At 37.5% G+C, this 16135-nt stretch overlaps 1 protein-coding gene across 1 annotated transcript in view; it reads left to right on the top strand.

Annotated features, from left to right (window-relative positions):
• The first annotated feature begins 6830 nt into the window (after positions 1–6830).
• The window catches only part of AstA (allatostatin A), a 46145-nt gene continuing 36840 nt past the window's right edge, over positions 6831–16135 (top strand). Inside the window, exon 1 of the mRNA XM_034980627.2 lies at positions 6831–6884. Coding sequence (XP_034836518.1) covers positions 6847–6884 — 38 coding nt within the window. The 5' untranslated portion in view covers positions 6831–6846. The remainder of the gene's footprint in view (positions 6885–16135) is intronic.

The raw sequence follows: 16135 nt of genomic DNA on the forward strand, positions 1-16135 counted from the left end.
CGAAGATTTGAACCAAGGGCCACCGCTGAGTAAAAAGAAACATGCCGCAGTTCATGAAACGGTAGGTACGTTGGGGTCCCAAGGTGCTAGTAGCGACCCCCCCTCCCCCCTACCCCCACTAGGTGGACAGACAACATCAAACGAGTTGCAGGGAGCCGCTGAATTCAGGCGGTACAAGACCGTAGCGCGTGGAAGTCCCTACAAGAGACCTATGTCCAGCAGTGGGCGTCTATTGATTGACGACAGACGATGATTTATAACATTGGCTAGCCTTGGCAGCAATGTGTATAATCACAAAGCTGCCTAGAGTGGTTCATTATTGTTTAATGTCGAACGAATCCACGTGCTAGAAACAAAAGCTGTGGTCTGTAGTTATTCGCAAACTAGGTAAGCGCTTTTTGCCGACTCTACTAACTACCTAGTCATCATCATCATCATCAGCCTGTGGACGTCCACTGTTGGACATAGGCCTTCCCTAAAGAGCGCCAGAACTACCTAGTACCTACTTCTATTTAACTTTTTGAGTTTTCAATACGGTTGACATGGAACGTGTTTGTACTTTGTTAAGAGGCATTAAACATGGTGGTAAGAATGTTTGGATCCATAAGTCGAAGGTCTGAATTAGGGACAGAAAACCTTTGAGTGAAAAAACCAGCCAACGCGAGTCGGACTTAGCCGGGCAGTGTAAAAACATACCTGCCCCCCGATTGGGTAAGAATAACCATTTTATCGCTATCGCAATCGTCAAGAAATTCTGCCCTTTCATTGGTTGATTCGCTGTTTACAATTTTTCACAGCCAATCAAATGGCAGAATTTCTTGACGATTGCGATAGCCATGAAATGGTTATTCTTACACAGTTGGGGGGCTGTTTTTACACTGTGAGGTGACTTTTAAAAAACAAGACTGTTTCACCCCGCGTTTCCTATGCATTATTTATGAGAAGAAACTTTGATTGGCAAAGTATTGGTTCATAACTACACAACTATCTTCTGACGCCCCGCATACCCACATTGCCCTCACGCTAACCCGGTGCGGGATAACGCGGGTAACGGGTGGGTGTGCGGGGCGTCTCCCCGCCTCTATTTTTTTTTTTTTTTTTTTATAAAAGAATATTAGCCATGTTAAACGACTAATATTCCCCTTTCCTCTCCAACTAAGCATCAAGCTTGTGCTAGGAGTAGGTACGACAATAGTGCAACGGGCGGGGTTTGAACCATCGACCTTTCGGGTTTTACTCCTTTACCCGTTGAGCTATTGAGGCTCTAAATCTATTGTCATCTTGACTTGTGGCGTACTATATATACATACAGGTCAAAAACAACACACCTTTTGGACTTCGCCGTAGTCAGGTAAAAACACAAGAAACATACAGTACCTACGCGGCAGAAAATAATGTACATCGGCATTTAGAATGACATTTCGGCTTTGTAGAGAGTTGTCTCTGTCACTCATACCTATATGACGTTTTGTCAGTCTCAACGACAGAAACAATGCTTTACAAATGCGCTATCTCCTTCTAAAGGTTGATGTACAGTACGCGGCCGAAAGTAATGTACATCGACCTTTAGAAAGAGACTAGCTTATGCTCGCGACTTCGTCCGCGTGGACTACACAAATTTCAAACCCCTGTTTCACCCCCTTAGGGGTTGAATTTTCAAAAATCCTTTCTTACCGGATGCTTACGTCATAATAGCTATCTGCATGCCAAATTTCAGCCTGATCCGTCCAGTAGTTTGAGCTGTGCGTTGATAGATCAGTCAGTCAGTCACCTTTTCCTTTTATATATTTAGATTTGTAGAACACTCTCTGTCGTTGAGACCGAGAAAACGTCATATAGGTATTAGTGACAGAGACAATGCTCTACAAAGGCGAAATGTCATTCTAAAGGACGATGTACATTAATTTCAGCCGTGTACGTTACGTTATTTTCTGCCACGTACTATACTCCTATTTTTAAAGGTAACAACCCACTTAGTACTTACACCTGTAAAAAGGAACGCTAACATACGAGTACAGTTTCAATTCGTGGAAAGTGGAAATATTGGTTGGCGGTAGGTAACAATTTATTGTTTTATTGGATTCCAGAGCAAACCTGCTTTATGAACTTGGAAACTTTTTAAATTACGTGTACCTATAACTTATGTTATTGCTTGTTGGAACATGTTAGCCTTGTCTATGGTTTTAACTTTATACTTAACTGTGCCTTGGAATTTGTTTTAAACATAGGCCCCAATCATCATCATCATTATCAACCGATATATGTCCAAAACTGGATATAGATCTCTTTTGACAACCTTCCTGGCGCAGTGGTGAGCGCTGGTAGTCTTGTCTTAAGCGAGAGGTCCTAGGTTCGAGTTACAATTTCGGGAACAATGCGGGAACTAGGAATTTCTTTTATCTTTGGTCTGGTCTGGTGACTTCGGCCATGGATAGTTACCACCCTAACGTCAAAGCTGTGCCGCCAAGCGATTTAGCGTACCAGTACGATGCCGCGTAGAAACCGATAAGAGGTATGAAACAACCACACCCATTCTAAGTTAGTCCGCTTCCATTTTAGGCTGCATCACCACCAGGTGAGAAAAGAAGAGGTTTATTATTTTTTTATTTTTAGTTAGAAGTGCGTGCCTAGGATCGAACCCCTAACCTCCCCAAATAGAAGGCCGACGTCTTAACCACTAGCTAGGCTATCACCGATCTAGTTTGACTAGGATTGATAAGTTAAGGACTGTCCCGTTTTATTAAAAGTCTATTTATTACTAGATGATGCCCGCGACTTTGTCTGTGTGGATTTAGGTTTTTAAAAATCCCGTGGGAACTCTTTGATTTGCCGAGATAAAAAGTAGCCTATGTCCTTCCCCGGGATGCAAGCTATATCTGTCTGTACCAAATTTTGTCAAAATCGGTTGAACGGATGGGCCGTGAAAGACTAGCAAACAGATAGACAGACAGAAATACAGACAGACACTTTCGCATTTATAATATTAGTATAGATTTTGCTACGGACCCCTAAAATCGAAGTTCGTAGTTTACGTTTCTTTAAGTAAATAAACACCCGTTTTATAACTACTACATTTCTGGTAATAAAACTGGGCCATTCAGGTAAATTGCCTCAGATCTCACGCAATCCTTTGTTAGTCATGGTGTTACGACGAGACACCCCATGGAGTCGGTGTAAAACAAAGTGGAATCTACTTTATGGTTATTGTATCGTTAGGCTCTACCGTACACTACCACAGTGTAAAAACATACAGTAAAGGCCTGCACAGACGAGGGACAGTCCTCGGAGTACTTTTTTAGGGTTCCGTAGTAAAAAAGGAACCCTTATAGTTTCGCCACGTCGGTCCGTCTGTCCGTCCGTCCTCGGTTAATCTCAGAGACTATTAGTGCTAGAAATCTGTAATTTGGCATGGGTATAAATATTAATCACGCCGACAAAGTAGTGAAATAAAATTTTGATAAATATTTTTTTTTAGCTCCCATACATGTAAAGTGGGGATGATTTTTTTTTTTTCGTCTAACCCATAGTGAGGGGTATTATTGAATAGGTCTTTTAAAACTATGGGTGTGGGAACATCATTTTTCGATTTCTAGATCCGTTTGTAAAATATGATGTTTTAAAGTGCTAATTTTTATTAGAGTCAAGTGTCGCCCTCTCTATCAACCAGTGGCCCTACCGCGGTTGTTTGACAGCTACAATGTCACGATCGCAATCATCTCTGATTGGTTAATGCTCGCTCACTATTGGCCACAATGCATTGTTGCAACAAGAATCGCACAAATTCAGCCAATCAGAACAATTGAGATTGTAATAATGATTGATGCAGGTTTTAGACACAGGTCCTTTCTGAAGTTATCTATGAAAATAGAAGAAAATTGATCATCCCCGCCTTATCGCTGAAACCTCTGACCCTAAAAAATATAAAGAAAGTACCTAAGTTATTTACTTAGGTATATAGATTACAGAAAAACAAGATTAGAGAAATAGTGAATAAGCATCTTCTAGGCAAGCGTGCTCCATCTTACGCTGCATCATCGCTTGCCAGGTCTGATTGCAGCCAAGCGCTAGTCTATAAATTAAAAAAAAAACATGACCTTATCACAGAATACTTAACCTGACGTAGTATGTTATAGAGGGCCCCCGTCCTACACGGTACTTATACAATGGGCATCCCACAAGGACTATCTTGGAGTGGCATTGGGCGGTTCCATTCATACTAAGTATTATTAATTATCTCAACCCATTGCCAGCCCACTAGCTCAGGTTTCCTCACGATTCGCTACACCAATATTAACGGTCACATAGGTTATAGACTCATTACGCACAGTCAACTATAGTAGAGACAGGTCGAGACGGCAATCGGGGTATGAGCGAGGGATTTGTTATTTTGTTGAAGTCGCGGCGTCTTAGTGAACGTATATTTAACGAATTTTGGAAGACCCTCTATCGTCTATTCAATCCCTACCCTTATTATAAATGCGAAAGTGTGTTTGTTTGTTAGTTTGCTGGTTTTTTGGTTTGTTGGTTAATTGGTTTGTTGGTTTAGCCTTCAATCACGTCGCAACGGAGCAATGGATTGATGTGATTTTTTCATAGACAGAATTCCGGAAAAATGAAAGATTTCCCACGGGGCTTATGCCTGCGACTTCGTCCGCGTGGACTACACGAATTTTAAACCTCTATTTTACCCTTTTAGGCGAAGAGTTTCCAAAAAATTTTTTTTTGTCTTTTTTTTGTTTGTCTGGTGGGAGGCTTCGGCCGTGGCTAGTTACCACCCTACCGGCAAAGCCGTGCCGCCAAGCAATTTAGCGTTCCGGTACGATGCCGTGTAGAAACCAAAGGGGTATGGGTTTAATAAAAACTGCCATACCCCTTCCAGGTTAGCCTGCTATCATCTTAGACTGCATCACCACTTACCACCAGGTGAGATTGCAGTCAAGGGCTAACTTGTATCTGAATAAAAAAAATAAAAAAAATTCTTTCTTAGCGGATTCTTTTCTTTCTTTCTTGCATGCCAAATTGCAGCTCGATCCGTCCAGTAGTTTGAGCAGTAGAGTACGCGGCCGAAAGTAATGTACACATATCGGCCTTTAGAATGACATTCCGGCTTTGTAGAGCGTTGTCTCTGTCATGGCATTTTGTCGGTCTCAACGACAGAGACAGTGCTCTACAAAGCTATCTCCTTCTAAAGTTCGATGTACATTTAACATTACTTTCGGCCGCCTACTGAAAATGAAAATGAACGTATAAGCTTCGTATTTTCTTATTCGTATAAGCTTTTACAAGTACTTACGAATAGTCGGATGCATTTACCACTGGTTCGGAATGCCTTTCCTGCCGAGAAGAACCAGCAAGAAACTCGGCGGTTGCTCTTTTCAAATATTTGATGTAGGTACAAGATTATGCCATGTATAAAATAGTATTTGCAGTCTTGTGCGTTGCCGGAACGAGCTACAGGTCAAATCCACGCTCTTTTATCATTTAGATAATCTTCAATTGTGTAATATGCTTTTTTCAGGAGCATATTTTTAATAGATTTTTTAAACTTGTGCAAAGGTAAGTCCAAAATAGTTTGCGGGATTTTATTATAAAAGGTAATACCAATACCCACAAATGACTTTTGGACTTTCCTGAGGCGGAAGGCAGGAGCTGCAAGTTTGTCTCTGTTTACTGTACGTTGATATATCAGTCAGTGACCTTTTCTTTTTGTATACTTAAGAAGTAGTACAGGATATGCCGATTAATTAATAAACCAACAACAATAACATTTATGACGTACTTGCGTAGGTACTATAAAACATCCGCGTAAATATACGACAATCATATAACATTACAAAATTAATTTAGGCTCGTCCCATAAATTAATTTTATCTAATTTATGGTGTTCGATAAACTACCATCTATTACCGACTCGTATTCCCATATTGATTAATGTAAAGGTTTCGATTTTCTGTGACACTACTTGAATTTAAATTTGATATTTAAAAAAATCTTAAAATTAAATTGACATAATAATATAATATTATGTAATAATTGTTCATGTTACTATTCCACATGACAATATCCTATAATGAAACAAGATTTTTTTAAATTCCGTTACGTACAGTAGTAGGAAATATTGTACGTCCTCCTTTAGAAAGAGATAGCGGTTTCGTAGAGTGTTGTCTCTGTCTTTGAGACCGACAAAACGTAGCATTCCGGTACGACGATGTGTAGAAACCGATATGCATGGGGTATACCTATGAGTTTATTAAAACTGCCATACCATTTCCAAGTCAGTCTGTTACCACCTTAGACTGCATCATCACTTACCATCAGGTGAGATCGCAGTCAAGGGCTACCTTATAATCGAATTAAAAAAAATTGGTCAAGTGCTAGTGGACTTGCACACGAAGGGTTCCGCACCATCGTATAAGAAATCTCAAAGTAGGTATAGTAAAAAAAGTTAATGACGGACAGCTTCGGGAACAAAAATCTTTAATTTGTTTTGTTTGTTAGGTATGTAACAACTTTCTCGGTTTTCGGATTTGTCCCTTTGCTTGCGCTAAGTATAAGACATTGCTACTAAGTACCAACCAAATTTCATGACTTTAGGTCAACGGGAGTCGGAAAGTACCCTACAGGTTTTGAATTCCCGTTTTGATAGACACAACAGACAGAAAACGAATTCTATAATGGTTCCTATTTCCTTTAGAGGTACGGAACCCTAATGATAAATAAAGGAACGCCTGCTTGTATCCAACCCTTGCAGTTCAACAAGTGATGATCAGCCCCTCCCAGGGGCGGCTATATAAGGCCGGGATAACCTGTTCCACGCAGTTAGTGCCGCGCGCGCGTTTCAGTCGTATGCTACGTAACAGACGGCCTCAGCGCTACCATAGCACGTAAGTCGAACTTTTGTCATACTTTTCAGACTTACTGTTAATTAAAAAAAGATAAGTCACTCTTTTGTGAATCAAATGCGGAGAAAATTAAGTTTTCAACAATTAAAAGGTGGCTTGTCGAACTTTTGTCATACTTTTCAGAATTACTTTCATTAAAAAACAAGATAAATCGATCTTTTGTGAATTCGAGAAAATTAAGTTTTCAACGATTAAAAGGCAACTTGTAGTACGTAAGTTGAACTTTTGTTATACTTTTCAGACTTACTTCTATTAAAAAACAAGATAAATCAATCTTTAATTAATTAAAAAAGCGGAAAAGTTTAAGTTTTCAACGATTTCAAACAAACTTGTAGTACGTAAGTTAAACTTTTGTTATACTTTTCAAACTTACTTTTATTTAATAACTAGATACTTAAATCAATCTTTTATGAATTAAAAACACCTAGATAATTAAGTTTTCAGCGATTTAAATGCAGTTTTTAGCACATAAGTCAAACTTTGTCAAACTTACTTTTAGTATCAAACAAAATTTCAATAAATCAGAAAGGCGGACAAAGAGTTTTCAATGATAAAAAAATAGCTAAGCAGCACGTTTTATTTAAAAATAAGATTATTTAAAGATAAGATCTTATCTTTTATTAATTAAATAGGCGAAAAAATAGGTTTCTACGACATAAAAACTTGTGAAGATAGCACGTGAGTCAAACTTTTTAGTTTCAGATTTACTCAAATTATCACTATAAATATTTACATCACTATGTAAATAACCAGCTAATAACAATGTGTGGTGCAGGTTTGAACATATTTAGTAATTAATTTTTGTAAGTAATTTTGAATAAATAAATAAAAAACTCAACTTGAGTGACGGTATAATACAGGTTTCAGCGATGAAATTGTAGGGCTTTGACATTTACTTGAGCTTTACTTGTATTTTAAAACAACAAAATTATTACTTGAATAAAGAAAAGCCATTAAATAAAAACGAAAAGTTAAGATTGAAATGTTAAAACACAGATTTTTCCAACTTTTGAAAAGAATGATGACTATGGATGATTTAATGTGAAATGTGGTACTTACAAACAAAGAAACCAAGGGTTGTCTCACTTTTTAAATACTTTCCAGAGTACAGACTTTATGTAATTTACAAGAAAAAATGCAATCGTGTTTTTTTAAAATATATATCATTATGGTATATTTGGTGGTAAATTGGTGGATTTTTAAAAAAACCTAATTCCACGCGGACGAAGTCGCGGGCATCAGCTAGTTTATAATATTGGTACTAGTGTATGGATTTCGCATGAGTTAATAGGAATAATATCAAGATCCGTTCATCCGTCGGTACTAATGGTTTCCGTAGCACGCTCGTAGCAGCGTAGCGCCCGATTTGTAAAAAGCTCGAATATTTTAATGAAATATTTTTTCACGTTACAATAACTCCTGCGATGCCAATTTTATTTATTGCCTGGCTGGAGCAACTAACTAAATAATTATAAAATACTAGCTTATGCTCGCGATTTCGTCCGCGTGGACATGAATTTCAAACCCCTATTTCACCCCCTTAGGGATTGAATTTTTTAAAATCCTTTATTAGCGGATGCCTACGTCCTAATAGCTATCTGCATGCAAAATTTCAGCCCGATCCGTCCAGTAGTTTGAGCTGTACGTTGATATATCAGTCAGTCAGTCAGTCAGTCAGTCACCTTTTCCTTTTATATATTTAGATTCAATTGCATTTTGATAACTTTATACCTGCCATATAAAAAAAAAAAAAAAGATTATACCTATAGTTCGCGACAGGTCAAAATGACAATCGGGGTGGGGACGCACCGCAGACTCGCACGGCCCCCGCACAAACCCAGTGCGGGATATGGCGGATGACGTACGGGTGTGCAGGGCGTCCCCCCACCTCATACCCCGATTGCCATGTCGACCATGTACGTATTAATAATCACCACTATAAATCATCTTACAAATTAACAATTTTGACCATCAGTAAGCGTAAAATTTTACCTAATTTGAATTTTGAGGTTTTTTTTTACCTTTGCCATCTCAACCTGTCGTGGACTGTACAAAGGTGTCGTGGGCGTCGTCAAATTCCTCTGAAATCAATGGATGTCGTTGTGAGATACAGATTTGTTTACACGCGTATGTAAGTAGCTATCATGTTCTTATTTATTACATTCTGCGTGTTTCTCATAAAGCTAAGTACTGCAAAATTAACTCGTATGAGACAATACAATACTGAGAACTCGGTGACAAACTTTTCAGGTAAAACGCGAGTTTTAATTAAATAATTTTCTCATTTTGCCGTGAGTTGTAGGTGCGATGTATTATAATTTTGTAATTGGTTGAAAATATACCTACCAATTGTTCGTTTCGCAATTACAGGGTTATATGATAAAGTTTAGTAAGAGGTATTTCGGCACCCTCGAAATTCCTTAACTAGATTCAAAACTCGATATTACAACCGCAAAGCAGCGTAATTCGTAAAGGTCTATCCATTATATGAGCCTCAATAGCTCAACAGGTAAAAGAGTGGACTGAAAAACCAAAAGATCGACGGTTCAAACCCCGCCCGTTGCACTATTGTCGTACCTACTCCTAGCACAAGCCTGACGCTTAGTTGGAGGTGAAAGGAGAGTATTAGTCATTTAATATGGCTAGTAAATATTCTTTTAAAAACGTCATCATGATCAACTACTGAGCACGGATCTCTTCTCAGAATGTGAAGGGTTTAGCGATGCTGGCCCAGTTTGGATTGGCAGACTTTACACACCTTTGAAAACATTACCTATGGAGAACTCTCAGGCATATAGTTTTCCTTCACAGTTAAAAGACGTGATATTTTACTTGCTTAAAACGCACATAACTTAGAGGTGCCTGGGATCGAACTCTGTATAGACTCGTCTGACGTCGTCCGTCCACCTAGTTAGTGGTTACATAAGTATTTATATTAAAACTGCATGTTTCATGCTAAGTATTTACAACCCTCATGTTTATTGTATAAAAATAAGCATTTAATTCCTTGTTTTTTTATATATATTTTATTTTAAACTTCAGTACGTCATAAAGCGGATAATAAGATAATCCGCTAGCACTAGAGCTAAAGATAAAAATAAGTCTTTCTATTGAAAGGAAAATAAAAATTGTTTCTTAAATTTTTGTACATTTTAATTAATTTAAGTGTTATAAGAAAGGTCAGAGTCACTCAGTGGGCGATGGAGAGAGCTATGTTTGGAGTTTGTCTACAGATCAAATCAGAAATGAGAACTAGAGTCTGAATATACACACTGAAATTTTGATTTGAAAAATTCGTCCGCTTGGTCTACACAAAATTCAAACCCCTATTTCACCCCCTTAGGAGTTGAATTTTCAAAAATCCTTTATTAGCGGATGCCTACGTCATAATAGCTATATGCATGCCAAATTTTAGCCCGATCCGTCCAGTAGCACAGAATAATATAATAGTACTAACCAGCAGTTTGAGCTGTGCGTTGATAGATCAGTCAGTCAGTCAGTCACCTTTTCCTTTTATAACTTAACTTCTTTAAGTTTAAAAGTTTGAAAATTGTTAAAGCTACGTTATCACAACTCGATATTCTTAATTTCGCTTATCTTAATAAGACCTTTTGAATTAGTAAATTCATTGCTAACTGTTCTTGGAAAGCTAGATTTATATCTCGATCAGTATCCCCTATTATAAATGCGAAAATGTGATTGTTTGTTGGTTTATTGGTTTGTTGGTTTGTCCTTCAATCACGTCGCAACGGCGCAACGGATTGACGTGATTTTTTGCATGGGTATAGATAAAGACCTGGAGAGTGACATAGGCTACTTTTTATCCCGGAAGATCGAAGATTTCCCGCAGGATTTTTAAAAAACCTAATTCCACGCGAAGTCGCGGGCATCAGCTAGTACTCTATGAAGTATAAAGCCAGTGGTCATGACCCACAATCGCAGTTTACGGCGGATGCAAGAGCGTCTGCAACATTTCCTTACCCCGATATCCGCTACCGTTTCCTTCATAACACTCTGTGTTTATGGAGTTTTCTATTCTAACCTTGACTGTATAGATCCGGAATGTATTATTATTATTATTTATTTATTATTTAATTAGAACGGCCATAAAGCCAATTACACTAATTAAAATACGAGTACAAACTAACATAAACATACTTACAAAAATTAACAACTTAAAATTATAAATTTTAAAAAGCAAAATTATAAATTTTCACAAAAGTGCAAGATCTGACCCATGAGGTCAGCCCATTTGTCAGCAAATATGTCACAGCGAGGGGACTCCTTCAGAGCGCGCTAACGTGCGACTAAACGGACTTACGAAAAATTTGGAGCGGTGGCGGAGATAGCTGTAATTAGAGGGTGCATAAACGCAGCAGAGCTTGTTGTGTAGTTCAGAGCAGTCAATCATCTCTAATATATAATATAAAATATAAAATATCTAATATAAAAATTAATCACTAAATGTGTTGCTCATCGCAGTAGTATATAAAACAAAGTCGCTTCCCGCCTCTGTCCCTCTGTACGCTTAGATCTTTTAAATTAGGCAACGGGTTTTTAATGCGGGTTTCGTCAATACAGTTTCAAGAGGAAGGTTATATACATATAGTTTAATATTGTTTTGTTCATTCGTTATTTTTTTTATTTTTTTATTTTTTTAAAGAATATTAGCCATGTTAAATGACTAATATTCCCCTTTCCCCTCCAACTAAGCGTAAAGCTTGTGCTAGGAGTAGGTACGACAATAGTGCAACGGGCGGGGTTTGAACCGTCGACCTTTCGGTTTTCAGTCCACTCCTTTACCTGTTGAGCTATTGAGGCTCAAGGCTATTATAACGATATTGTTCAAGATGTCGGAAGAAATCAAGCCAAGTAAGAGGTTTCATCGAAAATTCTGTCTTATTCTTTTGAAATACTCGGAAATAACCAAAAAAAGAATACCCGGCTGAGTTTGTCGTGGGCTAATTAGATAATTAGATAAGGGGGGTAGGTAGATAATGATAATGGGGATGAAATTTTGTATAAAAGTCCGTCATTTTTAAGTTCCTATACGCGAAAATAATAATGATACATGGACACCATTGACTTATATATTAATTCGTATGGACAGGGCTATTGAACAAACAAAATGGCACCGACTCAGTGGTGCTTTAGCACCAATGCAACCTCAGTGACGTCTGGATTTCAAACGGGTCGTTCATTAGTATCTAGGAGTTGGCGCTGATTTTTTTGGTTACAAAACCGTGAAAAATTTTGTTCGCTTGACCAAATCTTGTCATTTATATCGAAGTTGGACACAGACAGAAGTCAAAAATACCTATAGGTACCTATATTTATTGCGTGGGAGCCAAGATAAGGAATGATAAAAGGACCATCGTTTAAACTCCAATATTCTCTTAACCTTTACCTTCACCACAGATTAGATTAGCCTTTTGGCATAAAGCTCCATTATTTTAGGTTATTTTTGAAATACCGCGAAATAGAGCTTTGCGATCTGAATTGTTTTGGTGGTCTTTAGGATTCCGTACCCTAAGTGTGCCGGGACCCTATTACTAAGCCTCCGCTGTCCGTCCGTCTATCTGTCTGTCAGGGGGCCGTATCTCATCAACCGTAATAGGAAGAGAGTTGAAATTTTCACAGAATGCGTATTTCTATTTCCGCTAGAACCTAGTTAGATACAAAAAAAAATTAATTTAAATAAAAGTAAAAAAGTTTATTTATTTATTTAAATATAAATAAAAGTTTATTTATTTATTTAATTTAAAATGTTTCTTGTTCACGCTACAATGACTGAACCGATTTGGCGGAAACTTGAAATGAAGATAGCTTACACCTTGAATTAACACAATATCTCAGGCTACTGGATACTTAAAAGTTTCCAACGGGATTTTTGAAAACCTAACCCACGCGTGCGAAACCGCGGGCATCAGCTAGTGTTATAATAATATATTCATTCATCATACGGAACCCTCACCACGAGAGTTCAACTTGAACTTGTCCGGTTTTTAGGGTTCCGTACCTCAAAAGGAAAAACGGAACCCTTATAGGATTAATATAGGATCACTTTGTTGTCTGTCTGTTGGTCTGTCAAGAAACCTACAGGGTACTTCCCGTTGACCTAGAATCATGAAATTTGGCAGGAAGGTAGATCTTATAGCTGACATTTGGGGAAAAATCTGAAAACCGTGAATTTAGGGTTAGATCACACAAAAAAAATTAAATTGTGGTCATGAACTAATAATTAGTATTTTCAACTTTCGAAGTGAGTGACTATATCAAGTGGGGTTATCATATGAAAGGTCTTCACCTGTACTTTCTAAAACAGATTTTAATTTATTTTTATGCATAATAGTTTTTGAATTATCGTGCAAAATGTCGAAAAAATATGACTGTAGTACGGAACCCTCATTGCGCGAGCCTGACTTGCACTTGGCCGGTTTTTATTTTTATGTATCATAGTTTTTGAATAATTATCCTGCAAAATGTCGAAAAAATATGACTGTAGTACGGAACCCTCATTGCGCGAGCCTGAATCGCACTTGGCCGGTTTTTAATAAAAGAAGTGTAATCGTTAATGTGATATCGTTATTTGTGATAGGTATATAGGATCAGAATACAATATTTATTTTCTTAACGGATACCGGCCTATGTAAACAGACAAGTTACTGGTATATTATTCAACAAAAATAATTTGTAAGATAAAAATATTATGAAGTAGATACCTATACCTACTGTACCCTTTACCTTATTTATCTTATTTTGTTGTAGGTATTATTTGATTTCGTACTCTGATAATATTTGTATAAAATCTCGCACAAAAATGTCAAAGGATGTTGATTTCCTCATTTTTTTCATATCGCCAAATTACTTTTTAATATTTACTCAATAAGTAGATATTTATAAATGTGAAAGTTTGGATGTTTGTTATACTCCTTTCAAAGTCAAAGTCAAATGATTTATTCAAAATAGGTACTAAGTAATAAATTACTCTTTTTGATAGTCAGATGTTGGACTTTACGCAACAGTAGCTGAATCGATTTCGATTTTAGAATTTAGATGAAACTAGCTTATGTTCGCGACTTCGTCCGCGTGGACTACACAAATTTCAAACCCCTATTTCACCACCTTAAGGGTTGAATTTTCAATAATCCTTTCTTAGTGGATACCTATGTTATAATGTTACAATTATATCTGCATGCTTAATTTTAGCCCGATCCGTCTAGTAGTCTGAGCTGTGCGTTGATAGAGCAGTCAGTCAATCCTTAAATATATTTAGATTATCTGTTGGCAGACCAATAAAATAAAAATAAAATAAAATATCGAAATAAATAAAAATAAAATAAATAACTGTAAATTTTTTCCTATTCATATTCGAAGGCACAGGACCCGAAACTACGGGCTTTCCTAGTTTAGGGGACAGGATTCCTATGAAATGAACTGTACTAAGTAATTAAATAGACTGAATACATTACAATACAAAAAAAACAGGCCAAGTGCAAGTCATCAGGCTCGCACACTGAGGGTTCCGTACTACAGTCGTATTTTTTCGACATTTTGCACGATAATTCAAAAACTATGATGCATAAAAATAAATAAAAATCTGTTTTAGAATGTTCAGGTGAAGACCTTTCATATGATACCCCACTTGATATAGTCACTCACTTCGAAAGTTGAAAATACAAATTTTATTAGTTCATGACCACAATTTAATTTTTTTTGTGTGATCTAACCCTAAATTCACGGTTTTCAGATTTTTCGCCAAATGTCAGCTATAAGATCTACCTACCTGCCAAATTTCATGATTCTAGGTCAACGGGAAGTACCCTGTAGGTTTCTTGACAGACAGACAGACAGACAGACAGACAGACAACAAAGTGATCCTATAAGGGTTCCGTTTTTCCTTTTGAGGTACGGAACCCTAAAAAAACAAAATACTAGCATGGCTACGGAACCCTTCCTTGTGCGTGTGTGTCACGCACTTAACCAGTTTAATTCTTTATAAAAAAAGACCAAGTCTTTAGAAGTAAGTAGGTAAGTTGTAAAATGTCTCTAGGATACAAGTTTGAAGCCATAAAAAGTTCTGCTCATTGATCTAAAGCTTAGGTAGACTTCTTAGTGTATATATATCTAGCTACAATATAGTCTGGTAGGCTTACATAGGCTTATAGCACTAAGTACTTCGTCATCGTTATGCAAAGAAGACTTATTGCCTACACTTTCTAGAACCCGTTGTGCCAGATCCTTTTTTCCACGCACATGCAAACTGTGGAACCAACTCCCTTCGGCGGTGTTCCTTTTAGATTACAACATGGAGTTATTCAAAGGGCAGACCAACAAATTCCTAAAAGGCCGGCAACACATCGGCGGTTCCTCTAGTGCTGCAAATGTTCATGGGCGGCGGTAATCACTTAACATCAGGTGACCCGCCTGCTCGTTTGTTCGCTATATCTTTAAAAAACAAGTGCGAGTCAGGCTCGCGCAATGAGGGTTCCGTACTACAGTCGTATTTTTTCGACATTTTGCACGATAATTCAAAACTATGATGCATAAAAATAAATAAAAATCTGTTTTAGAAAGTACAGGTGAAGATTGTTCATATGATACCCCGCTTGATATAGTTATCTCACTTCGAAAGTAGAAAATACTAATTATTAGTTCATGACCTCAATTTTTCTTTGTGTGATCTAACCCTAAATTCACGGTTTTCAGATTTTTCCCCAAATGTCAGCTATAAGATGTACCTACCTGCCAAATTTCATGATTCTAGGTCAACGGGAAGTACCCTGTAGGTTTCTTGACAGACAGACAGACAACAAAGTGATCCTATAAGGGCTCCGTTTTTCCTTTTGAGGTACGGAACCCTAAAAAACAGCTAGCTTTTTCTCGCTACTTCGGATATTCTCAAAAATTGTTACAGATCAGCAGGATATTTTAATTGCTTAAAACGCCCATAGCATCAAAAAGTAAAAAGTGCGTGCCCGGGAACGAACCCTGGACCCCGCGACGTTTTAACAACTAGGCTATTTGTGTCGTCCGTGCTATCAACGCTACTTCGACTGCGCTGGAAAACAACAAGAATTAATTACGTCAAGGCATCTGTTTAGCCGAGATTATAATTAGGTACATTTTCCTAAAATGCTTGCGAGTTTACCACAAAATCTTAAATAACGTGCGGTATTACTAAAGTTATTAAAAAAGCCGTGATAAGAGCGCACCTTTTATTCAGGAGATCG

This window comes from Maniola hyperantus, chromosome 22, assembly GCF_902806685.2.
Source record: "Maniola hyperantus chromosome 22, iAphHyp1.2, whole genome shotgun sequence".
NCBI classification, from domain to species: Eukaryota; Metazoa; Arthropoda; class Insecta; order Lepidoptera; family Nymphalidae; genus Maniola; species Maniola hyperantus.